At 44.0% G+C, this 26,676-nt stretch overlaps 1 protein-coding gene across 7 annotated transcripts; it reads right to left on the bottom strand.

Moving 5' to 3' along the window:
- Positions 1–1,908: 1,908 nt before the first annotated feature.
- On the bottom strand, positions 1,909–26,627 carry Uros (uroporphyrinogen III synthase). 7 transcript variants are annotated; one of them, XM_027930395.2, is made up of 10 exons: positions 26,418–26,627; positions 20,990–21,077; positions 20,716–20,839; positions 19,560–19,656; positions 17,197–17,271; positions 12,288–12,362; positions 7,197–7,277; positions 6,438–6,523; positions 5,397–5,495; positions 1,909–2,355 (listed from the first exon to the last, which is right to left on the bottom strand). In XM_027930395.2, exons 2-10 carry the CDS (start codon positions 21,028–21,030, stop codon positions 2,218–2,220), a joined length of 816 nt encoding a protein of 271 aa, XP_027786196.2. In that variant the 5' UTR covers positions 21,031–21,077; positions 26,418–26,627; the 3' UTR covers positions 1,909–2,217. The 7 variants fall into 7 exon arrangements, with proteins under 7 accessions (XP_027786196.2, XP_027786198.2, XP_027786195.2 ...); XM_027930397.2 differs by having other exon boundaries at positions 20,716–20,799; positions 26,418–26,625; XM_027930394.3 differs by lacking the exon at positions 26,418–26,627 and having other exon boundaries at positions 20,990–21,210.
- Between the last annotated feature and the right edge of the window lie 49 nt (positions 26,628–26,676).

Below are 26,676 nucleotides of genomic sequence, written 5' to 3'. Positions count from 1 at the left end.
CTTTGTGCTGCTGTGGATGGCCACACTCAGGCAAGTGTGGCTGAGCATAGGCAGCAGGAGGCATGGGGGAAAGGCTAATCAGCCCAAGTTGGGACACCTTGAAAGCCATGCTTGGGAGTATGGCCAAGAAATTATTTGAAATATTATAAGAATGAGGTCACAAATTTTTTTGGTCCTGGAGGAAACATGAAGCAGGAGACTGCAGCTGTCTGGGTTGCACACTTTTGAACGCGTGTGTGATTTCTTGTGGCACCTCGGTATTTCTAACAAAAGTGAAAAAAGAAGCTCTTCAGGCAAGTTGGTGCTGCTCTGACCTCCTGCACGTGACCTCATCTCATCCAGTTCAGGATTCGTCAATCCCCGGGGTAAGTCTTTTGTGGCACAAGTGATAGACTTGTCTTATCTGTATAGTAGAGCCACATTGAAATCTGCAATATTTTAAGGTTGGTTTCACCATCTCTAGTCCCAGAAGGGGACATTAAACCAGGAGAATAGCCTCAAGACCTCGATGCCTGCCCTTGGCACAGTGGGCTCCTGCATAGCCAAGGATGCCAAGTGGCATCATGGAGGCTCTTGGAGTCTGGTCCCTCGATTTCCTTTGCTGAGGGACCTTAGAGTGCTGCCAGAGTCCTCAGCATGGACTGCTGGAGCTGGGTTCTTCCCCAAGAACAGAAACTTCTGTAGAAAAGGGTTCCTTGACAAAGGGAAGATTGTAAACTTATTCTAGGTTTGACTTTCAAATCAGGAAGGGGGACAGTTCTACCTATGTCTGGGCAGAAAACCAGGGGGCATTACAGTGCCTTCGTTGCAAAATTTCTGTACAAGTGTATATGACAAAATGTTAGAGGCAGGCTAACTTTAGAAATAAAAGAGGTTTATTTAGCTCAGTTCTGGAGTCTAAAAGTCCAAACACATGCCCAGGCTCTTACGAGGACACCCTCATGCTACACTGCCTCAGTCGAATGGCAGGGATGGGAAGCCACGCAGGGAACAAAGACAGGAAGCCAGGGAGGGAGTGGGGTCCTGCAACCCCTTTTGAGGGCACACCCCAGTGGCCTAAGGACCTCCTGCCAGGACCTGGCTCTTGAAGGTTCCATCAGCTCTCACACCATCATACTGGAGACTAAGCTCCTAACACACGAAGCTTTGGGGACACATTCAAACCATGTCAAGTATCAAGTCACAAGTGTGAAGTGTCAAGTCACACTGAGGTCTAGAGATCTGGAGAACCACAGGAGATGTCCTGGCCCTTGTGCTGCATTCATAAATGTCTTTTAAATTTGTCTTTTTTTAATCATTTATTAGCTATGACCTTGAACATGTATTCTCACCTCTTGAAGAGCCTGTTTTTACACCAGAAAAGTAGGAATGATAGCAATGCCCACCCTCCAAGGTTGTTATGAGGACTGTCACAGGCATAAAGCTTTCCCTTTCCTAGGGGCATGGTAGGTGCCCAGCATAAGATCATTCCAACCTGATCTTTCAAGGAGACAAGAATCCCAAGGGCATAGTGACCTTTTCCCACTATAGGCTATTAGAAAACAAATGTGCGTCTCCTTAACCCAGCTCAAATACAGGGCAGTATTAAAGAGTGGAAATAGAGTTTGGAGATAGATTCTCTAGGGACACTACATTTCTAAGTAAATCCAGCCTCTAGATGCCAGGGGCCAGCTGGTCTAACTGAGCAGTGCTGTAGTTACATTTCTGAATGAAAAAAGAAAAAAATTCTATTTGAATCCCAGTTGACCACAGCTCACAAGCAGGAACTTGAAGGTCATTTTTTTTTCATACGCAGCAAATTTTATCATTAATACCAGGCTTGTCAGTCAACGGAGGTGGGCATATCTGTTCCCCCCTCTGAACACAGCTTTGCACTGAAAACCACACAGGTTGAGTTGAGACACACACTCGGTGGGCACATGCAGCCAGTGTGCTTTATTTGATTTCCTTCCTGCTGGGCACAGGAAGCTCTTGCACAGTCCAGGAACCACATGCACCTGGCTGGTTTCAAGCTGGCCTTCATGGAGGGCAATGACATGCAAGGAGGCCTGACACTGGCCCCGGGCTGACCCCACCTCCCATCCAGGTGCTTCCGTTCAGGAATGAGGTAGGAGTTTGATGGTGGCAGCTTCTCCAGAGCCGCTATCTGATGTTGCCTTCCCCCATGGGGAAGAAGCCAGGTGGAGAAGGACACATGGGGCCAGGGCCACAGCTGACTCAGCAGCAGCCTTGGGGCTGCAGTGCCTTCCTGATGCCAGCAGCCAGCGCTTGAGGCGTGGGGCTCTCTGCTGTGCAGCTCACAGGCAGGCCCTTGGCAGTCAGAGCGTGGGCTGTGGTGGGGCCAATAGCTGCAAACTGCAAAGAGGGAAGAGACAGAGCCTCAGCCAGCGCCTTTCGGTACATCACGCCTATGAGGGGTAAGCAAATGACAGCACGGCACAGCTCAGCTTTAGTCGGTATAGACCAAAACCACTGATTTTTACACTTTGAAGGTACACATACTGAATTAGTGAAGTAGTGAATGCTATGGTTTGTAATTACATCTCAATAAGAGGTTAAAAACATAAGAAAGGAGAAAGAAACTGCTTGAGACTGGAAACCAGCAAGCAGCCAACACATCTCAGCAGAGCAGCTGTGACAGAAGAGTGGCCAACAGTGGCCAACAGTTGGGTTGCAGAGTGATTTTTCCACCTGAGCTCTTTTCCTCTGTGGGTGCATCAGTGGTCACAGGACAGCACCCTATGGGAGATGCAGTCTTCCCACACTGGCCCTGGGAAGCCCAGTGCTAATGCTCCTTCCCACCGCTGACCACTGATAGGAGCTGAATGTGTCAGTCAGCTCCATGTGGCAGTCAGCAGCCTGCTTCCCAACCAGCTCTGCTACCGCCAGCCTGCGACCTCCAGTCACAGAGGCCACCTCACAGGCTGCGTGTGAGTCAACTGTGAGGGGCATGTGGGAACGAGGCAATGCAGTCACTCTGATTAGTTTGTTGGTGGTAGTTGTTATGAATGGCTCACCTACTGCTCTGAAATCACTCCTTTGTGGCATTTACAGACCTGTGTATGGTCTTCCCAAGTCACTGTAAGTAGTGGATTCAGGTCAGAAGTTACCCCCTTGACTTTTTGAGATGACCACATTTTGTGCAGAGCTGTATACAAACAATGGGTCCCACAAAGCTTCCTCGGGAGAGAGGAAGAATACCTTGCATATCTGGGGCCGAGCTGAGGCAGAAAGACCAAGCCACCAACCCACAGGTCTCAGTGCCTGTGAGCCAGTGCTAAGTCCTAGTGATGAAGGAGTCCACAGATGCACACAGACTTCATGGCTCAGGAACAACCCAGGAACTGTTGACAATGTCATCTCTGTTACTTCTCCTTCCCAGCACTGGCAGTGCTGATGGCCCCAGTGGCATCTAACTACTCGTACGTGATATGTTGACCTGCAAGGTGACTGTGGTTGCTGAGAACTGGAGGATGTCTGGAGGGGCTGAGAAATGGGCTGTGCCAAATCTAAGTCAGGCACCTTCACCAGGCCCCAGCTGCTGTGTGGTCTTGGATGATGCCAGCAGTAACCTACTCTAAACAGCTTGAGTTTCACTTGAGATTTCAAGGGTCCATTTGTGCTTTTAAACAGGTTTGTTTAGAAAGAGGGTGAAGTGCTAGGGAAGTGCTCTACCACTGAGCCACAACCCCAGCCCTAAAAAAGTGTGAATGGAAATGTCAGGTTCCCCATGAAGCAGACAAACCTCAGGAGCCTGGGTGAGTTCTGTGGCACCTTTCCGTTCAGGTTGCCCAGGATCTCAAAGCCGTGGCATGACTCAGACAGGGTCATTTTCGGGGTCCATGAGAGCAGCAGCATGACATGGAGGGATGAGGACTAGAACTGCGCCAGCGCAGAACAGCTACTGGCCCACTCCAATGTCGTAAGTGCTCATTATGTGCCAGTTACCAACTGAGCATTTTCTGGGTCTTCTTGCTTTCCTCTTTCTAACAGCAAGACTTAGGATTTTTTTCCCTTTTCAGGGACCCACATGTGAGTCTTGGGCCTCCTAGTAATTCATGATACGAGTCGGGCAAATTGTTCAGCTTCTTTGGGCCGTAGTTTCCTTACCTGTGATGAGGACAATTGCCCAAATCTTCCTGGATACCTGGGCCTGGACTGGCTTGAGAATCTCTTGAGCTACACCTAGAAGAGCTTCACCCACCACCCAGCAGCCCTGGGACTACCATGATGTATTACCATGGATGATGCCAGCAGTAACCTACTCTAAACAGCTTGAGTTAATAGCCTGAAACACATCGTCCTGGGTTCCAACTGTGACTCTTCCTAGCGGTGAGATGGAGGGCAGGGCACAGCTCTGACCCTAACACGCCACCTTGAAACTGGAAAAGTAGTCGGGAAGCCCCACAGAAGATGCACCTGTGAAAGGCAGATAAAGCTCCTCATTTCCCTGATGACAGGGAGCACTCAATGGTGCTGGTAGCCTCTTTCCTCAACCCGCTTTGGGCCAATTCAAGGGCAGGTCCTTTATAGACACCACAGGGCTGCGATTGGTTGTGAATTTGTAACAAATACAGTCCCGAAAAAATGTGAATGGACCTTTATTTTATGCATTTATAGGTGGTGCTGAGAATTGAACCCAGTGCCTCACACATGCTAGGGAAGTGCTCTACCACTGAGCCACAACCCCAGCCCTAAAAAAGTGTGAATGGAAATCCTTAACATTAAAAGACATGAAAAAGGGATTTTTTTTTTTAAAGAATAGGTAACTATTTCAAAATGGCTAGTGGCTAGCTGGGAAAGAAAAAGGGAAGGGAAGGATGCCAAAAGTTGCACCAAGCCTAAGCTCAGCACCAAGCTAAGGACTTCACTTGAACTCTCATTAGTCCCGGACTAGTGCTATGCAGGGAAGAACAATGTTTATACAGATAATGTCCACACAGGCCACAAAGAGATAATTATCCCCCTGTTTCAAAGAGTTTTAGCGACCTGGCAGAGCTCCAGCCAGAAAACGGTATTACCTTCCTAACTCTATAGAGCTCTCTGATGGGCATCTGCTAGGCCTGTCCAAGGTGCTGTGACTTAATATGGAAACCTTATCACAATCAGTGAAGATTCAAAAACAAAACAAGCCAGGCCTTGTGGCACACACATGTAACCCCAGCAACTGCAGAGGCTGAGGCAGGAGGACAGCAAGTTCAAGACCAATCTTAGCAATTTAGTGAGACCCTCAGCATCTTAGCAATACCCTGTCTCAAAATAAAAAAAGGACTGGGGATGTATCTCAGTGGTAAAGTACCCATTCAATCCTAGCAGCAAAGAAGGAAAAACAAAAACAAAAATCCCCCAAATACTAATCTTTTGAAAAAGTCCAAAAGCCCATAGAAAAACTATACCTTAATTTGATCAATGCTGTCACCAGACAACTCTTGAATATGCTTGAGACTGTATGTAAGGCCGGAGGGACTGAAGAACGTGATGCTGGCTGGGACACCCTGGGGGAAGAGGAAACAAGACCCATCCTTTGCCAGGAGACTGAGGGGAGACGATGCCCCTGCCCCGGCTCCATCAGCACCAACACCCCAAGCACAGGCATCCAGCAGCTTCAACCAGGAGTAGTTCACAGTTATGTTGTGATTTTTCTGCCCCACAGAGGCAGAATTCTGGTAAGGAACTGTTCAAAGAGCAGGCCGTGATCAGACAGGTGGGTGAACAGGGCCCCTTGGTTGCTCTGCTGGCCCTCAGGGCTGTGTCTGGCCAGAGAACACGGGCACCACAGAGCCCACAGGCCCAGCAGTCTGGACAATGCCCCTAGTGCCTGTGGTCCAATGGCACTGAGTCAGGCTGACTCACTGTCACCTCTACCTCTCCTCTAGTTGGAGCAGACAGCCTGCATGGTCTCTGATTTGGTTTGTCCTGTCAGGACCCCCAGAATCAGGCAAGGCATCAGGAAGCCTGTCCCAGGAGAGCAGAGGTGTCTTCTGAATACAAATGGTAAAGACATCAATCAACTCAGTCTGAGCTGTCCACTCTCCTGCCCTAGGCCTCCCAAAATCAGTACAGACACGACAGAGGGCTTCTCCCAGCATGGGCTCAGCCTCTGCCCCCACATGATGGAAATCAATGGCATCATCAAGGCCACTATGCACCTCAGGCTTGCATATACCTTGAATGCTGTACAAAGAGGTTTGCTTAAGTATCTCCTTATTAATTATCTCCTTATTAATCCTTCCACAAATTTACTAGATAAGTCTATTCCTTTCACAGACCAAAATGGAGTCTTGGAAAGGCCACTTCCTCAAAGTCACTTATCTGGGAACACTGCAACAATGTAGACAATCAACATCTACAAGTTCATGCCACTCAGCCTGTACTCTCACCATAGGGGCGGGGTGGGGGGCTGTCCTGCCAGGTGTCTCCCTGGAAATACCACATACCTGCTTGGAATAGTAGCTGTCCAGGTTCACTTGGATTCCTGGGTGTGGAATCGTCTGATAGACAGTTATGCTTTCCATCTGAATTCCTAGGCACAATCAAAACAAGCAAACAGGAGATGGGGTTTTGGCTCAGTGGTACAGTGCTTGCCTTGCATGTGTGAGGCCATGGGTTTGATCCTCAACAACACAAACAAACAAACAAACAAACAAATAAATAAATAAACGATATCATGTCCATCTACAGCTAAAAAATTATTAAAAAAAAAAAAACACACAAGGAAACAGACTTTATTGCCCTAGGAACACGGTGGAACCTCTACCACCCAGTGTGCAGTTGGTAGGGATCTCCCAGTGCAGCACAGTCCTCCTGGAACAAAGAGCTCAGAATCTGAGAGGCAGAACTGAGGGCAAGAGGACCAGCTAGTCCTCTGCAGCCTGCTGAACACTGAGGAGCAGCCCCCACAATGGAGGAGGCCGAGAAAGGATAAAGACCCAAAAACTACAGCCTTTGTTTGTACACACAGGTGCTTTTGCTCCCATGTTTGTGTAAGTTTGACAATACAGGATTGTCTCTGGCCACTCCATGAATTCCACACAGATAGGATGCTTATGCCAGGAAACAAAGCCCAAGGACAGCTCTTGGCAGAGACTATGAGTCAGGAGCTCCAGCTACATCCCAGCTCTGCCTCTCCATGACCATGTGCACCTCCTGGTCTCAAGGTACTATCCCCAGTGATGTGGTCAATGTGCTTTAGTCACCTTTGTCCTTCAGCATTTTTGGCAGGATTTCTCTTTTGAGGTTTCCACAGGGAAAGAGAAGAGGAAATGCTGGTGACTCTCCTGCAAACACAGAACCAGACTTTAAAAAACTTTGTAAAAATTCAGGGGGCAGGCCTGTGCACAGGGCCTGGGGAGGGCAGCTCCTGGGAGGATGAAGGTGTCCAGGTCTCCAGGACCAGCTCTGCTTCTGGATCTCAGTTCTGGCATCTGTAAGTGGGAAGAGCAACTGCTACCTTGCTGACCTTGAAGACGATTATATGAAGATAATGAGAGGTATGTGGTGAAGGTGCTTAGAAAACCAACATCCTCAGGAAAAAAAGCTGCTATTCTACATACTTCCTGCTCCCTCTGGTCCTGAAGTGGCTCCTGGCCTGTCGGCACTATTTAGAAAACAAGTTTGCAATTTACCTTAGTCAGAAAGGTAAGGATCAGTGGTGTTGGCATTGAGATGATTTTCCACTTCTAGAGGAGGCCTTGGATGGGTCAGGGCTCACACTTAGGAGTCAGCAGGGAACCGGCAGTCAGGGTGCTGTAGCCACTTCCAGCAAAGATAGGCTTCCTGTCCACTGCTCTCCTAGCTATGCCAGCAGCCATAAGACCACATGCCCAAAGGGCTTAGAGACAAGATGCTCAGAAGGATCCTGCTTCTCACCACGCCCCTCCACCCCATCTCTATTTTGCAAAGACTGAGGACGTTTTTGGCTCTAAAATCTTTGCAGAATAGCAATGACAGCAGGCAATCTGAATGCTGACCTGCAACATTACTATTCAACAATACTAACGGGCTATAGACACCAGAATCTTCCCCAAATATGAAAAAAAAAAGGCCTTTTGGTAGAATCAACTGTTTCCCCCCACATCTGTCTACCAGATGCAAGAAATTTTAATGCGTGTTGGTCATTAACAGACATTGCATATTTTTTCTATATCCTTAGGGTCTCCCTGAACACATGTTTTTTGGTGAATAGAGCAAAATAAGCTCTCCCCACCCAGCAGCATCTCCATGAAGCAGCAGCTAAGCAACTAGAACATGTATGTTACTCTAAGTCAGTATGTATAACAGCTTCCTACTGCTGGATGTTTTCTTCATCTATAATACTCTGTAAATATCAGTTCCAATATAAAAGAATCAGGAAATTGTTAGGTATTGACCACAGATGCCTGCTAAGTTCTCTTTTCCAGTGTGAAGAAATGATTCCCACACATAGATGCCATGTTCAGGAGCTGTTTTCTTAACCTGGGCCCAGGCATTCCTCCCTGTCTACATGTGGTGGGACAGCGGGTGCAGGATGCTGGGGGTTACGGCTCTCCATGGGGCAGCAGTGGGAATCCAGTAGCAAAACACGAAGTCTAACTTTCCAGCAAGCCTAGCCCCAAAGGCATGCAAGGGACCTTCAGAAGATTCAAGAATCTCCCCATTGCCATATTTCCTCCAAGGGCCCACTGGAGCACTGAGCTGCTCATTCTTATCCTCTGATTCCTAGATGGCTGGAAGTCCCTCCATGGCACTCAGGAGGCTGGGCTGCAGGGATCCCTGAGGTGAGTGCTTATCTCTCTCACATCACTAGAGGTGTCTGGCCCAGAGTCTGGCTTGCAGGCACTCAGGGCTCCCACAGGTCCAATCAGCTCAGCTGGCTTCACTGTAAAGGCCTGGCCCTACTGACATGATAGAAAGACCTGAGTACGTCCTGGGGAAACTCTTTGTTGTGGAGGGGCCATCTGCTGCAGTTAAATCTCCTGAGCTAGTTCCCCTTGAGGAGTCAAAGACCATCCATTCTTTTTTGGGAAAAGCTTAAGGCCTGTGGACTTGTCTTCAACCTAAACAGGGCAATGCAATAGTAAACTGCTGGTTTCCAATCTGAAGAGACCAACACAATAGCAAAAGCCAACACAGAATGGTGACTGGTACAGTCCAAAGTCTGCCCTCCCTTCCTCTCACAGAAAGGAGGCCTGGCATTCTGGGTTGTCAGGGCTGAAGGGCAAAAATGCTGCAAACTTAGGAGAGTGTTATGAAGCTGAAGGTAGCAAACAAAAGGAGATGGGTTTTTTTAATAATGTCATCTCACTGGAGAAAATGTGCCTGTCTGTAAAACTATGACCATCTCCAGGCCTCCAAGAGAGTGCAATCACTGGGCCCTGGATCACAGATAATTGGGATACAGAGATCAGTTGAGGGCATGGAAGAAGAGCCCAGCAAGCCTGCCTGGCTGCAAGGTCTTTACAAGTCCAGGAGGACATTCCACATGAACTGCAGTGCACCGGGATTGAACCCAGGGGTGAGTAACCACTGAGCCACATTTCCAGCCCTTTTTATTTTGAGACAGGGTCTCACTAAGTTGCTTAGGGCTTCACTAGGTTCTGAGGCTGGCTTTGAACTTGTCGATCCTCCTGACTCAGGCTCTCAAGCTGCTGGGATTACAGGTGTGTGCCATGGTGCCTGACTGTAATGCTTTTGACTCTCCCTCTTCTTTCTTTTTCAAGTTATAACTGTCCTCCAGACTTTACCATTTAACTTGTAATAATTGCTTTTCCATTAGAATAGAGGACCTGGGAGAGAAAGAGGATTTCCACACATTAATAGATTAAATAATTTATCAGTTTCACATGCTTACAATAGTGCCTGTCTCATGGTAAATCATAGTTAAAATAAATAAGCAATAACTAAGAATCAGACTGTTTACCACAGCATTGGAAGTAGATTTTTTGGCTTTTGAAATTGGTCTTCAAAGTTGGAAGAGAAAATCATTAATGCTTTGATAAAACCAAGGTGAAGATCCTTATTAGCAGTCAACTTGGATTTTATTTGGATATTGTAATTGCAAATGGAAGATTTATCAGGGCCCCCAGACATGCTGGTGATAAATTAGAGGAAGTTAACAAAGGCTTTGCAAAGAATGCAGACCAGTATCACCCAAGATAAGGGCAGAATGTTTACCAAGCCTGTGTCAGTTAATTGGCATCTCTGCCTTTATATTTCGTCTGTCTCCTCTGCTGCTTTAACCTTTGAGTCAAATTCTACTACATGTAAACACTTTGATCACTTGAGAAATGTTTCATCCAAAACTCCAATATAGGGTTAACATGATTTAGATTTGCCTAGACTCTCTCCCTCTCCCCACTTCAAGGCTAAAGACAATACCAGCCACCATGACTGGAAACATCAGACCATGAAAGGTGTGACAAGAGGTGGCACCCAGTTGCTGGAAGATCTCCTCCTATTTTTCTTTATTAGTCCCTCTCTCTCTCCCATTATTCCTTTTCTGTATCTGTAACTCAACTCCCAGGAATAGAGGAGTTGATCCTCTTCTATTCTTTGGCCACTGATTAAAGCCCTCCTCACTAACACTCATCTCTCAGAGATAGTTTTTCCATAATGAGCTTCCAAACCTGGGTTCAGTAACAAAGATAGTAGACAATTTGAGATACTACTCACAAAATGCCAAGGTGCGCCCAACCAGTTGGCCAGGCTGCAGGGACTTTGCAAGCCCAGGAGAACATCTAACTCAAACTACAGTGCAGCCTGCCTTTGGTTCCTCTCTTTTCTTTACTTGACCTTCTTTTGGACACCCCCTCTGTGACACTGTGGTGTAATAGGAAATATGCATTTGGCCTTCACCCTGGTTCACAGCTTTTAAAACCCTTGGAACTTCCTGAGTGACCGGGCGTGAGAAGAGTATCTTCCATTATCCAAAGCAAGCTAATGAGGTGTCTCTGGGTGGCCCTAGACAGCTTCAAAATGGATTCTGGTTCCAAAGGAGCCAACCATGTAATCAGAGGATTTTCAGTCCCTCACCCTGATCTCCAAGGAAGAGAAAGGGCCCAGGGACTGAATCAAACACCAATGGTCCATGACTGACAATGAAGCCTACACAGTGGAACCTTTATAACCCACTAACTATGGGTTTGGAGAGCCTCTGGGGCCAGGGAACACGTCCACATGCTGAAGGGTAATGTCCCCCAACCTTGCCAGGAAGAAGCACCTGTGTTTGGTCTTTGCTTTATGTGCCCCTTTTTCTGGCTGTCTACCGGTATGCTTGCATACTTTATAACAGACTCGTTAACGTAAGTGTTCCCCTGAGTTCTGTGAGTCAATTCTAGCAAGTTACTGAGCCTGAGAAGGGAGCTGTGGGAAGCTCTGATCTATAGCCCAGTTGGACAGTCTTGCAAGACTGAGCCCTTAACTGTGGGGTCTGCACTAGCTTTGGGCAGTGCCCAGCTCATATCTGGAGAGTTAGAGAACTGGTGTTTGGCATAAGGAAAAACCTCACATAGCTGGTGTCAGAAGTAGCTTGTGGGTAGAGAGAGATCCCAGGAGTAGCAGTAGCCAAACTAAGACACCGGTTCTGAACGGATGACATCTGCCAGCCTAGGATCTCGAGGAGCGAGGCCCTGGCTTCCTCTTCAATAACATAAAGCAAGAGAAACCTGAGTCTGCGGGTGGATTAGATGCATGGGAAGAGAGAAAGGGAGGTGCAATCTAGAGGAAGGATATGTGCACATCCAATCTCTCCATCCCTTACACTACAAAAGTCTTTGCCCCGCCATCCTTCAAAGGCCTAAAGTTAAAGTTTAATCCTCATATAAATGCAAAATCCCTAGAAACAGCCCCATTCTAAATCCAGGTCTACCTACTGCTACCCAAAAGTGAGCTTTCTAAAACAGTCAGCTCTTCACCTGGGAGCAAGTTTTAGTGGGAGGGAATTCAGAGAAGGAAGCAGTACCTCAGAGGACGGGAAAGGACAAGATGGAAAAAAGTCTCCATCTGCACCAGCAGCTTCTGCTGTCTTAGAAGTTACAGATGGCCTCTCTGCTGTTCCAGTTGTCAAATATTATATTATGTGTAATGTTCAAGTTGTCTCCAGTCCTTTGGTATAGAAGGAAGTGGACTAAATCCCAAATTAGTACAGCCAGACACATATAGCAGGTTATGGTCGGGAGTGGCTTACAAGCTGATTGTCAATCAGCATTACTACTGAGAACACACCAGGAGTATTTTTCCCTAGGTGATGGTTGTGAAAGGTCAAAAACAACACAAATGGGCTTCATTTGGGGTGATATTTTTCTACTTACTGGAACAAATATATTCAGCCAGCTTTTCTGCATTTCCACAGTTTTCTCCTTCTACATCCAGGCCAATTTTACTGACTGGAAAACAACAAAGAAATGTCATTTCTTTAAGTGGTTATTGAAGTCCTTTGATTTCTGTGTTGTTTTTTAGTATGCAAATATACAGACATGCACTTTACAAATCAAAAAGAAAAGTCTCTTGTCAAAGCCAGGTAGGAGGATCACTCAGACATGAAGGACAGATCATGCCCCTCACTCCTGACCTTAAATTTTGGGTAAGGACTTAACTCACTTCTCTGAAATCCACTTGCCTATCTATAAGAGGTGAAATGTCAACCCTATGGGACTGTCTCAAAGATCAAGTGAGATAATGACAGCAAACTACTGGCATCCTGGGAGGAGCCCAATAAAGGTTGTTTTCTTATCCGCCAGTCAGGAGATGGTGAGCATGTAAGAGCTACTGCTTTTTGCAGGAGTCATTAAACAGCCTTCATCTGTGAAGAAGACAAGCCGCATCCAGAGAGGGATTGTGGGCTGACATACCCAGACAGAGATGGAAGGGAGGTCAGGAAGGGGTTCACAGCAATCTAACAACAGGGACCCACACTCTACAAATGTAGGTCATTTAGGGTGAGGGGGTGTCCTTTTTTTTTTTTTTTTTTTTTGAGGCTCATATTCATGAACTGAGTAAGGTGCAGAAGACCAAGGCACTTTTCTTTTCTTTTTTTTTTTAAAGTTTTATTGCAACAGAACCATGTTTATTTGCTTATTATTGCCTACTTATTATTGGCTACTTTTGTGCTATAACAGCAGAGTTGATTTTTTTTTTAAAGAGAGAGGAGAGGGAGAGACAGAGAGAGAGAGAGAGAGAGAGAATTATTTTAATATTTATTTTTCTTAGTTTTTAGGCGGACACAACATCTTTGTTTGTACGTGGTGCTGAGGATCGAACCCGGGCCGCACGCATGCCAGGCAAGCAGGCTACCGCTTGAGCCACATCCCTAGCCTCCCAAGGCACTTTTCCAGATAGCAAACTGGTGGCTACTCTGCCGAGAATGATGATTGCTGTCTGTGCTCCAGAATGTGGGACTTCTTGGAGAAAAGCGGTGTAGGTATTCCTTTTAGGAGCACAAAAAGGCTGGCCATTAACAAATGAGAGCTTCAGTGTGAATACCATTAGCTTCTAGTTTATGGATGATAAAATCTGCTGAGTCAAAGGGGGAAAATGCCATGCATATGTAAACTGTTCAGGCTGCAGTGTAAACACAGACCCAGTCTCCCACATGTTTGAGTCTTTTTTTTTAATATTTATTTTTTAGTTTTAGGTGGACACAATATCTTTATTTTACATTTATATGGTGCTGAGGATCGAACCCAGTGCCTCATGCATGCCAGGCGAGCACTCTACCATTGAGCCACAACTCCAGCCCTGTTTGGGTCTTATAGGGCTCAATGCACAAAGGAATCCTAAAAAACCCTAGGAACAGAAGAGAAACCTGAGAATTTCCCCTAAGATTGTAACTTAACACAGCAGATCTGTTCCCTTGCTCTGTCACAGTGTCCTTAAGGAGCGCCAGGCAATAATGAAGGTTCTTTTACTGCAAGATGCAAGGGAGGATTATTGTTGTACTGGAGATTGAACCCGGGGCTTGTGCATACTAGTCAAGCACTCTACCACTGAGTTACATCCTCATCACTTTATAAAAATTTGGGGGCAGGGTGCCACTACGTTGCCTAGACTGACCTTTAACCTGGGAGCCTCCTGCCTTGGCCTCCCAGGTAACTGGGATTACAAACATGTGCCACCATGCCTTGCTATTGTTAACCATTATTGTCTAATTTATAAATTAAATTTCATTATAGGTATGTACATATAGGAAAAAATATAACCTATGTAGGGTGGGTACTATCTGAGTTTTCAGGCTTCTATTGGTGGTGGTGGATCATATTCCTGTGGTGCAGGGGACTATTGTATTGACATCAATATACATTTTTCCCTTAAGTACTAAGACAATGGGAACCATGCCTAGAATACTAATGCACATATACTTTGCTGTCTATAAAGTCAGCACTTGCTCATTTGATTCCTACTACAACACTGTGAACAAGACAATTACTCCTGTACTTGAGAGAGGAGGAAGCTGGGGGTCTGAGCAGTTAGTGGCTCTAGCTTTGTCTGCAAGGCCAAGGACTGGGAATATTTAGTCTGTCCTGAAGCCTACAAAGACTCTCAAATAATGTTCGGAGAATGTGTGTTTGGTCTAGGGCCTCAGCCCTGGGTGTAGAAAGGCTGGATCTGCTCCAACTCAGTTCAAGTGCTTCAACCAACACTTGGGCCTGAACAAGTCCATCTGAAGGGCCTTCCCCAGTCAATGGCTGACAGAGAAACTGCAGATTATCTAAAGTTGCATTAAATAAATAAAATCCCACCAATCATGGACAAACCTGATGTAGAATATTTTAACAATTGAGACATTAGGATACTGCCACAATGGATCAAACTTTTTAGACTCGTGTAAACCTGTGGAGTGAAATCTGCCAGTTGATGCCTATACTGAAAAAGTGCCATTTGGAAAATCAGAAGGTAAAATGAAATCCATGGTGAAAAATCGAAATTGATCAAGAAATGATATTTGAAGATATTAACAAGGTTATGGGTAAGACCGTTAAAAATCTTTTCAACATTTATGAGAAACCATGGAAATGTAAATTATATCTATAGAAATATAATGGCTTAAAGTGGTAAAACATCAGTATGCTGATGCAGTGGGGTATGGTGCTTTTGGAAAAATTTTGTCACAGATCACACTGGTCAGCCAATGACTCTCTTTGTTTGTGACCCTGGCAAATAATATCCTCCTCCTTAGGCTCAGTTGTTTCATTTTATTTAAATTTATTAAAGAATTTCTTTTGAGAAACCATGGCATGGTTCCTGGTGGATAACAGAAACTCCAAACAGTAGGTGTCATGAATGATATTAATAACTGTAGATGACAATGTGTTCAAAAAGTGTAAATATATATGTTTTTCTGAGTTCTGAATTGTTATTGCAAAGTTGTCGCCCAGGAGGTCACTGGTCTGGGTTTATAAAACCAAGCAGCAGTGGCCACATGTAGCTCTCAGGCACCAACCCTGCAGTCAGAAGAGGGTGGTGGGCACCCTACCTTTGGGCAGCCAGATGGAAGGTGTTCCTTGGGATAGGGGCTGAGTTACAGTGTATCAGCCCACAAGCCAACTAACCCTGATTCTTTAAAAAACCCACAAACTTAAGATAAATAAATTATTAAAACCTCTTCTCAGGATATTTTATGCAGACCAAATGCAAAGTTACACAGCATATATTTTCCCTCAAGCAATTACATCTGCAAATTTGAAGTTAAGTTGTAACATTTGTGAAGAAATATTGACATCTTCTCTCCCTGGATTTCAACACTGAGAAGGGCTGCACTGGATCATGCACTTGACCAGTCACTCAGCTGTTCTAGGTCTCAAGACAATTTGCTCATTTTCATTTCATTTGACAGAATGGAAGAGCAAAATGCATAGTGATGCTGCTAAAGTCAAACTGAAAGATACGTGATAGCTCAAAATCTTTATCAGCTAATGTGCAGAAATCTGACTTTAGAGTATAAAAATCCAAGTTGGAAAAATTATAACTACAATGTGTATGGAATAGTTGAGTGGGGTAGATGAATTAGTCAGATTTTCATCACTGTGACCCAAACACCTAAACCACTTAGAGGAAGAAAGATTTATTTTGGCTCATGGTTTCAGAAGTTTCAGCCCATGGACTTAAGGTGAGGCAGAGCTTCATGGTGGAAGAGTGTGGTGGAGGAAAAGCTGCTCAGTTCATGTCAGCCTGAAAGCAGAGAGAAAGGGGATGGGAAAAGATATAGGCCCCAAGGAACCACTCCCTCCAACTAGGTTCCACCACCTCTCAATAGTCTACGCAGATTATTAATTCTTCAGCGGACTAATCCACTGTTGAAGTCACAACCCTCAAGATGCAATTGCTTCCCCAAAGCCCCACCTCTCAACACTGTTGCACTGGGGACCCAAGTCTTCATCATATAAGCCTTTGGGGGACATCCAGAAACCATAAGAGGACACAAGTCAGAAACTGCCTGTATTATTTTTTTTCCTCTTCTCATTAAAAAAAAAAAAAAAAACAGTAAAGTAAAAGCAATTTCTTATTTTGGAGAACTGACATGGAGAGTGGAGGTGGTTCCCTTGGCAACTAAGCACTGAGTCCCTCACCTGGTTGACTTGCTGAGCTTGTGGCAAGTTATCAGCACACAAGATCCAGGAGTTACCTCTAATTAGTCTAACAACTTTCAACCCATTTCGTCCCTAATCTCATTTTGTTCTCTGGAAAATGTACTAATTTCATTCATACCACAATATTTCCTCCAATATTTTTAAACTCATTTGGACAAATGAACTATTTTGAAACTAAGTTATAGGTTAATTTATTTGCTTCTGGTCAGCATTGTTCTAAATATTTAAAGTGTTATAATATTAACTCTCAACAATTCACTCTATGTGTGTTAGAGAACTAATAAACCACTACATGGAGATTACTATTTTAGCCATTTCTTCAAAGAATAATTCATTGGCATTGAGTACATTCACAATGGAATTCATGGGTCAAAGTTTACGAATATTTAAATAAAACTTTTGAATATGTACTGATCAAGAATTTCTTAAAAGATGTACCAGTTTTTAATGTCACTTAGAAATGTTTTAATATATTTATTTCACTGCACCCTATCAGTAGCATTAAATATTTAACTAATTAATAACTTTCTGCAATTTTGTAAATAAAAACATTTAAAAACTGAATTGATGTATTTTACAAAAATAAAGAAGGCTAAACCATTTGGGGCACTTTATTTTTACCTGACTTCCTTACCTAGAGAAGCGGTAGCATTTCCAACCACATACACTGACTTGGCATTCCATTTTTCTTTCAGAGACTTTTCCCAGACTGCAAAATATTAAATTAAATTTGATTTGTAAGTACCAAAGTTTTGGATTGCTGCCCAAGGTTGCTTAAGTTTTGGATTGCTGCCCAAGGTTGTTTGTTCACCCGAAGAAACTCATGAGCAAAGCAAACTATTAATAACCAAATGTGAAAGAACAGCATCTCAAACTAAAATTCCATTTTCCTGTTGTTCATATCCTGCAGGGTGTTTTAAAAATCACTTAGGTAAATGTTTCAATATGACTGCTTGAAATAACAATTTCCACAATTGGCACCGAAGCATTTTTTAACATGTACTAGAAAATAAACATAACTTAAAGAATCAATTTGCATGATGAGATTAAAATTTTAAAAAATCTAGACTTTTAAAGAAAACGTACTGGTCATTAAAAATGACATTATTATTAGACTTAAATGTCTAATAAATCAATAGTTATGTTTTATTTGGGAAATAAATTTGAAAGTGATCAACAAAATATAATCTCAAATGAAAGGGTTCATTTACCCATGGTTCAAAGTAGAAATAATAAATTTCACTTTCATTAATAAACACAATATAAAAATACAGTAAACTACCATTTTATGACAAGGAAAGATCTTTTAAAAATGGATTAAGGACATACAAAAAGAAAATGGATCGTATGTATACATATTATATGGCCACTGTGGTTTCAAAACATTTTAAGAAGACAAATAATAGTTTTTTTTTTGTCCTAAAATCTAGTAAGAGCATAATTTTCCCCTAAATTCACCAGTGTTATGGTGAATTTACTTTTTATATCCCAAAGGAAATTCCTTTTTAAACAACAACTCAAAATTGAGTTTTACCTTTTTTCCTACCCTACAAGTGTAAGAATATTTATTGGGAAATTATCCATAGCAGGGTAACAAAGTGCTTCTCAAGGTTTGCAGCAGAACAGTGATGGAGTGAGCACACTGATGGGTAGAGGAGCCTCGCTGCAGAGCTAGCTCTGCCCCTTCAGCAGCTGTGGACCCCCGGCTAGTCGGCAGCCCCCCAACCCTCATCTTCTGTTTCTTCATTAAGCTAAAAGGGATTAATGTATTGGTCCTATCACATACCATTGTCATGAGAATCAAAATAAAAACATGTATGGGAAATGCTTTTTAAACTGCAAAGCATGACAAAGTTGCAGGACTCTGGGGTTTTCTCCTTTCTTATAACTTTCTCCTTCTAAGCACATACAAATGGAAAAATACAACTGTAGGACAAGGCACCCCAAACCCCACTGGGGGCAGTGACAGGCTCTCTCTTCAGCAGGAGGCCCATATGTGTACAGGTCTGTAGCAAGCCCAGCTTGTGGAGACAATGACAATCCATTACCACGTGACTCATGATGACTATTCCAGGCAACCTCCTGGATGCCTTCTCTGGGACTTGGACTCTTGCAAGAGTCACAAACATGCAACTTAAGATTGTGCACTGCATTCCTTGTTCTTCAGGTTCCTCATCTGTCAAGTGGAACTACCAATCCACCTCACAGGGTAAAGACCAAGGACAGCAAGTGGCACAAAGTGGTAAGTTCCAGCTAGTGAGGAGTAGAAGAGTACTACTGTGGTGTGAGGACTACTAGGCCTGCTCAAAGGCAAGAGACCTGACAAGCAGAGAGGTCAAGGAGCTCACCAAGCTCAGGATGACTGCACTCCAAAGCCCTGGGCCAACCACTCTCCCTGCTGTCACTCTCTCAAGCCTCTGCATTGTGAGCTCTAAAGTGAGACTGTGGTATTGTATGCCTTGGGTTGTTGTCTGGGTTCAGTGAGATAATGAATTGAAGTATTTCACACAGAGCCTGATGCACAACAGGCACTCCATACATGTTAGCTAGGAGGTTGTTCAGCAGCAGTTATGAATAAGGTGGCTGTTCAGTCTGCACCCCAGCATTCAGTGAAAGGGCTGTGCCTTTTTATACTATTGATCGAAAGAAAGGGAAGGAGAAAGGGAGAAGGGTCAAGGAGATGGCCTGTCATCAAGGGCCTGACAGGGCATTGAAGATTTTCTCATACATTGCCAAGTTTTCTCATCATTCCTTTGAGAAAAGTGGTATTTATCATATTTTCAGAGGAAGAAATTGGCATTCATATGTTCTGAGGAGATACAAATGCCCAGCAAGCTGCGGAGGCACCCTGTCTGCTGCCTTCCAAGAAACATTTGGGACCCAGCACCACCTTGCACATATCTCTTTCAGGGCTCAGCTACTTCTGTCTTTAGTGTCTCAGTGGGAGAAACAGAGTAAATAAAAGCCCAGTGGAATCCAGATCAGACCCACCCTCACCTTCAGTTTTATTGTCTTTCTTCAAACATAATTCCACTGCTTCCACTGCTCTGGGGCTGGTAAAAATGAGTCCCCCGTAACATTCTGGATGAGACAGCTGCACATCAGAAAGCAATAAAGGCATTTTGTATGATAGCTTAAGTTCAACATCTCCTATGGAGCTATGTGACCCAGAATTCTAAATGCTTCCCAGAAGTAGCAGACAAGCTAATTCTTTTCACCCATCCACCACCCCCAACACTTACTGAGGGCTTACTCTGGGCCTGGAACTATTCTAGGCCTTTTAGGATGTACAGGTGAATTACCATAGTACTTCCCTCAAGAAGCTCACAGTATAGGAGACAGACAAGTGCAACTCAGGAGATTGTAGCAGAGGGGGCAGGACCCAGCCTGGGAATGGCTGAGGTGCAGGAAGAGGGCAGACTTTATCTGTGTCTTAATGCAACTGCAATATTCAGGAGGTGATGCCTATACTGAAGACCTAAATTTTAAAACTAGTAATGGTGATATAATGCACTAAAAGTTAACTCCGAGGCAGGCACTGGGCTGTTGTACAGATCTGGTATCACTTAAACTGTGGGTACTGAATCTGTTGTTATGTCTTTTGTAGTGCTGGACATCAACCTGAGGGCCTTGTACATGCTACCCCTCTACCACTGAACTACATCTCCAGCCTAAAGGCTTTAATCTGAAACATCTGGAAGACTTTACTGGGTATGTCTCCTGCAATATTTATTACTCCTGCACTTGGATGCAAAGCTGAAATGGTAGACAGAGCCCTGGGTTTGAGTTCTAGGTCTATCTTTGGCCGGCTGGAGGTCTCATTCTCTAAAATGGGGAAAATACCTGTCTGGTCTGCTATATAGAGGTCTTTCAGAGGAGAATATGAACAGAAGATTCTAGAATTCTGAGAACCACAAAGGTATGGTGCTCTCATAGGCCCTGTTCTTCCTGGCCTACCTCTGGTTATGGGTGGCTTCCTAGAGGAGCCAGGGGAGGCTTGGTGAGAGAAGCCCAGGACGAAGCCTCCTGGAGCCCGGTGTGCCGTCCTTGTGTTCAAATCTGGTGGTAGAATAAGGGCCTAGGAAAATGGCTCAGGCTGGCCAGTTTCTAGAGACCAAACACTAACAGGGAGTTCAGACAAGACAAGTCTTACCTTCTCAGAAAAACTTGGAAGAGATAAAAACTCAAAGGATAAAACAGGGATCAATGTGGCTTCAAGTCCATACAATGCTAATTCCTGCAAATGAAAAAATAGTTCTGGATTGGCAGGGGCTATTCTGAAATAAAGGGAATGGATAGTATCATTAACTTTATTCTGTGTCAAGTATGAGTGTTAGCAGCTCCCCTCCACCACCCCAGCTCCAGGCCCTTGATTCCTTTAGCAAGAAATCTCCAGTTTAGGGGACAATGAATCTTGGGCCACTTACCCTGATGTATGGATCCTGGCCACAATCGTCCTCCTTTGCATCTTTCAGTAAAAGAACCTTCATTATTGCCTGGTGCTCCTTATGGGCACTAAGACAAAATAAGGGAAGAGATCTTACTTGGATCTCAAAGAATTTCCCTAAGCAAGACTAGATGGGGGCAGCATGAAAAGGAGGTGATTAACTGCTCGCTGGAGAGATCTGTTCTGCCCACACAGTGACTTGGCGTTAATGGGCTTGCTCTTCCTGAAGACCCCTGTCACTGATAAGGCCAAGGGAGGGCATGTTAGCAGTTGATATCACTTGCAAAGGCAAATGAAAGCCATCAGTGAAAGTCAAGTGTCCCATGTCAGTGGCTCACCATAAAAAAATGCAAACTCTGGGGTGTATCTATAACAAATAGAGAAATGAGCATCTTACATTTATGAAGGTAAATTCATAATTATTTCCATTTTAAGACAAATATACTACGCAGCTTATAAGTACTTTAGGAAATGACTGCATTGGCTTTTGCACTTCTCAAATGATGTTTATAAATGTTGTCAAGTAAAAGGAGATAATTTAGCAGCCTGAAGAATTATTTGTAGACATTTAAAGTCTTACAGACTTCATAATCTTTCTTCCTGTAATTTCACTTCTAAGAAGATAAACCCAGATGATACTCATAAATGTGTACAAAGAAAGATTGTTTAACAAAGATTTCATCATCCCACAAATAGCACTAGACCCACGAGTTCCTTAAATGTTGTGCAGTGATTGGTGAGACCGAATAGAGTACACTGTGTGAAGTAGAAGTGTGTTAACTCTGAGAGCCACTAATTATAAATGACTACTAATTATATTACTGGAATATTGGACTATTTACAGGACATTTTAGGAAAATTTGGTTCAAAATGAATTGCTTTGTGTTTAAGCAACCAAACCTAGGTGAATATATTATTATGAAATCAAGTTCTAATTATTGTTGCTGTCCAGGTGTTAAGATTGAGGATGTAAGGAAATGGGCAGTATTTCCTCAAGTTCTCAAAATGTGTCTGACAGAAATTCAGAGCCCAGTTTTCTGTGATGGTCTCTTTTATATGTCACCTTAGCTGGTTATAGTTTCTGGTTATTTACAAGTGTTAATCTAGGTGTTGCTGTGAAGGTATATTGGAAATACAGTGCATCACCAAAGGCTTTCCATGGGCAAGAGCTCTACCACTGAGCTATACCCGCAGTCTTTTATTTTTTTACAGTGCTGAGGATTGAGCCCTGGGCATCTAGTATACTAGGCGTACCTCTGCCACTGAGTTCACCCTCAGCCCTCTTCCTGTTTCTTTATGGAAACAGTGTAAGGAGGGAATCATGGTGTCACAGAACAAGCATAGGATTAAGGGCTAAGGGACATGGTCTCTGGTCCCTGCTTTATGACTTACCATGGTTTGACCATGTTTTCTCCTGTGTTAAGCTGGAATAACCTCTGCCCTAGCCATAGGACTGCTGAAACAGCTAGCACATTTGTTGCACATGCCAGGCTTTACATGCATTCAATCGATGAGGTTTATGCAGAAGTTGAGGTACACTTGTCCTGTTTCGGAACGGCTAAGTGGCAGCTGGGGGTCATACCCCAAATTCTGTGTTTTAACTCCCCTGCTGTATCTGCCTCTTATAAACTTGGCAAATGAAAATGTTTAGGAAAGACAAAGGTATGAAGATATAAAGTTATCACTATAGTACCAAGTACTTCATTTAACTATAAAACATGTGAAAGCCAAATCAATTTATCCACTGCTAGCAGAAAAATATTCCTTCTGAGTTCTCTTCTGATTTTCTTAGGATAAAACCATGTTAGCAAGAAGCTTGAGCTTTCAGATAGTAACTATTCCTCACATGTGCTGTAAGACTCAACAAATAGAAATCAAATTACTACCCTTATCCCTCTCCTGCCACTCCAGTATAAAATTAAGGGGACCTGTTGCTGGTGATGCTCTGCTGTGCTGGAGTCCCATAAGTAAGCTGAGAAGTCCAGGATAAGCACGTTGTCAGGTGAATAAACAGGCTGCACTCTGAACTTGAGGTAGAGGGCAGTGGAGGAGGAGCTTTCCCAGGAGGGCTGAGGCTTGGGTTCTGGTCTAGGCTGCTTTTTTTTTTTTTTTTTCCCTTTAGTACTAGGGATTGAACTCATGAGTGCTCTACCACTAAGCTACATCCCAGCCTCTTTTATTTAAAAAAAATTCATTTTCAGACTCTAGTCTTGCTGAGTTGCCAATGCTGACCTCAAACTTGGAACTCTCCTGCCTTAGCCTCCTGAGCGCTGAAATTCCAGCTGTGTGCCACTGAGCCCAGCTCAGGCTGTTCTTCTTTTAGTTCCTTCATCTATGAAATTGGCTGGAGGATTCTCAGTGGCTGGATTTTCTGAGGGCCCTTCTTTCCCACAGTAGATGCTCAATACTTTTTCACACTGTGGGAAAACACTTTTAACTTTACCCAGCATTTCTGAAACAAGAAATGGTTGCTTAAAGAACTAGGAAAGTGACTGGATTAAGATGGTTTCACAGGTAAGAACGAAGCCCCACACACTTTGTGTGTCCTGCTACTCTTTGTATCAGCAGTTACAACAGCTGCCCTTTATTGAGTACTTAGTGTTATTTACTATGAGGGTTCTGCAGAGAAACAAAACCAACAGGATATATCTGTATCTACAAAGAAATGTAGGAGAAACTTGCTCATGTGATTACAGAGGCTGAGGAGTCCCACAAATTGTTATTTGCAAGAGTGAAAAGAAAAATTTTGAGATGTCTTAAAGTGACCCAATCCAACAGATGTTCTACATTCCTGAATTATATTAAAAACTTGAGTTAAAACCTCTGGGAGCTGACCCCAGGCACCACCAACCTCTCTGGCTTCTGGATAGACTTTCTGGACTACTAACCCCAACCAATCCAGAAGTTAACAAGAACTTTTCCTTATGGAATGCCCTCCTATCCCACATTTCCTTTCTCACTTTATGTGAGTCCCACCCCTTTTATTTATAGCCAACATAAATTCACTGGAAACAACTTTATGATTTTGTTCCCCAAATCTTCATTAATAAGTGATTTGGGCTTTTGTGGATATTTTTTTCCGGTTGCTACCTAGCCTTGCTGTGGTAACTGTGGCACTCATCCAGGATTCGGTCCCTTTCTGGCTAGCATCTGTAGCAGCTCAATATGTATATATATATTTTTTTTTAAAAAGAGAATTCTTGGTCTAGAGACTCAAGAAAGCTAGTGATGTAGTATGAAGGACTGAGGTCAGATGGAGTAGTTTCCAGTCCAAGTCTGAAGGCCTGGGAACCAGGAGCACCAAGGGCAGATGAAGGACAGGGGCAAATTCTCCTTCTCCCTCGCCTTTTATTTTCTATTCAGGCCCTCAATGGAGTAGGCCCACCCACTTTGGGAAGAACAATGCACTTTACTCAGTCAGTGGATTCAAACACTAATCTTCTAAAAATTCCCTCACAGACTCACATTGAAATAATCTAATATATCTGGGCATCCCTTCATCAAGTCCAGCTGACACATAAAATTAACTTATTAGCTATCATACTGGGCTTATTATATAAGCATTTTACATGCAAGACTAAAATCCTCATTTAAGTCTGCAATGTAGATATCATCATCCATATACTAAAGGACAGAAGAAAAAGGCTCTGCAAAGTTTGAGGCACTTGTCCATGATCACACAGATTGTAAATGACAGTCTGAATCCAAGCCTGAAGCTAATCACTCTAGATTGCCTTTCTACTCTTTTAAGGCAAATTCTGTACTAAATAGAAAGATTAAGACAGTGGTAATCAATTCATTCCCGAACTAAGGATGTCCCCTGGGATCTGTAATATATTTTTCTTGACTATCAAAACCATAGGTGAGCCATTTATTCACATTTGCTACTCTAATTCATATTCTGACCATGATTTTGAGATTAGGAACCAATCTGGGGTTACTCTCTTCTTTTAGCAACTCATTGTGAAAGTTTTGCACACACACAAAAGCAAAGTTTCTCAAAAAAATTAACAAACCATATGATCCATCAGTTGTTACATACCCCCAAAGAATTGAAAGTAGGAGCTTGAGGAGATGGTTTTATACTCATGTTCATAGCAGAATTATTTAAATAACTAAAATGGTGTCCATCAACTGTCAGTTGACAAACAAAATGTAATATATACACACAATGCGATGTTTTATTATTCAGTCATAACAAGGAAGGAAGACTACTATATGATTACGAAGACTAACACGAAGACTACTATATGATTCCAATTAAAAACAATACAAAGAGGACTGGGGGTGTAGCTCAGTGGGTAGAGTGCTTGCCTATCATGTACAAGGTCATCCTGGGTTCAATACGAAGCAATGCAAAAACAAACAACAACAACAAACCAAGCAGGGAAATTACCCATAATGTCTCAGTGTCACACTATTGTCATGTTTGCACGGTGTATTTTAAGTCTAAGTCTCTTTTCTAATCTTAGCCTTTTTGAAAGGTGCACATTATAGGATTCTGGCACAACTGTGTGGCCCAATCGGGCCACTTCAAGCTACTCCGTCAGATGTGCAGCCCTGATTTTTAAGTATATTAACATTCATCACATGGCCTGGTGGGCACCATCATGAGGACTCTGAACTAATGGAGACCTTTAGGGTATACTGACTTTTACTGAAGAACTACTGACAAGAAGTTCCCATGCTTCTACATAAACCTCTTACACAATGACCACCTTACTTCTAAGGACAGCTCATTCTGTTTTTCGAAACACATCTGGCATTCGTTTTCAGTATAAGAAAATGGATAATTCTCAAAAAGCTGATGGCTTCCCTAATTAAAGATCTTCTTTCATATAGCCTTTATAAGGACCTGAAAATTGCTACCCTGAGCGATAATCCTGACTGGTGGACGCAATTTATTTGGTAGTGTTTTTTTCTTTTTAATGAATTTGGATTCCAATATTTTTATCGGTCCATTGTAGTTATGCATAATAGTGAGGTTTGTTGTTACATGTTCACACGTGCACACGAAATAGCAATATAATTCGGTCAACAACGTCGCCAGTATTTCTCCTTTCCCTGCCCACCCTGGTCCCCTTCCTCTTTATTGGTCTCCCTCTCATTTTCACGATTGGCTTTAACGATCTTATTTCTTGTAAACGTCCGGAACTCCAGCTTCTCTCGAACTAGACACGTGACAACCCGGACCTGTACTTCCACCTGCGCACTGGCGGCCGCTGAGGGGTACCTCTCCTGTTTGTCACAGGCTCAGGCCGTCAATTCGGATCACGTGACCGGCGCCGAGGCACGGAAGGTGGTCTAGCCTGCTCTCAAAGGGCTTCCAGGAGCCTGGCCGGCCGGCCCCACATCGCCAAGGCCCGCATGCCCGTGTCTTCCTTGGCACCCTGGGCAGCGACACCTACCTCGCGGGCCCCGCGAGGCCCCAGGGCTGAGAAGCGGGAGCCCGCCCAGCGCCACGCGCCGCACTCGGCCAACACCGGTGGGAGGCGGGACCCCGCGGTCCCAGCGAAGGGGCTCAGGGAGACTGGCAACAGAGTGGGCGCCCCAGGGAACTCAACACCTCAGCACCAGCCCCCGGTCCGCCGCAGTGCACAGATGGGCGGCCGCGCGTGCCCACCGGCGTCCAGGCCGGCGGAAGGAAACCAGCCGGATGGGTTGAAC

Source organism: Marmota flaviventris, chromosome 4, assembly GCF_047511675.1.
Source record: "Marmota flaviventris isolate mMarFla1 chromosome 4, mMarFla1.hap1, whole genome shotgun sequence".
Lineage (NCBI taxonomy): Eukaryota > Metazoa > Chordata > Mammalia > Rodentia > Sciuridae > Marmota > Marmota flaviventris.
The sequence above is the reverse complement of the archived record's forward strand: the minus strand, read 5'-3'. Positions and strand labels throughout refer to the sequence as shown.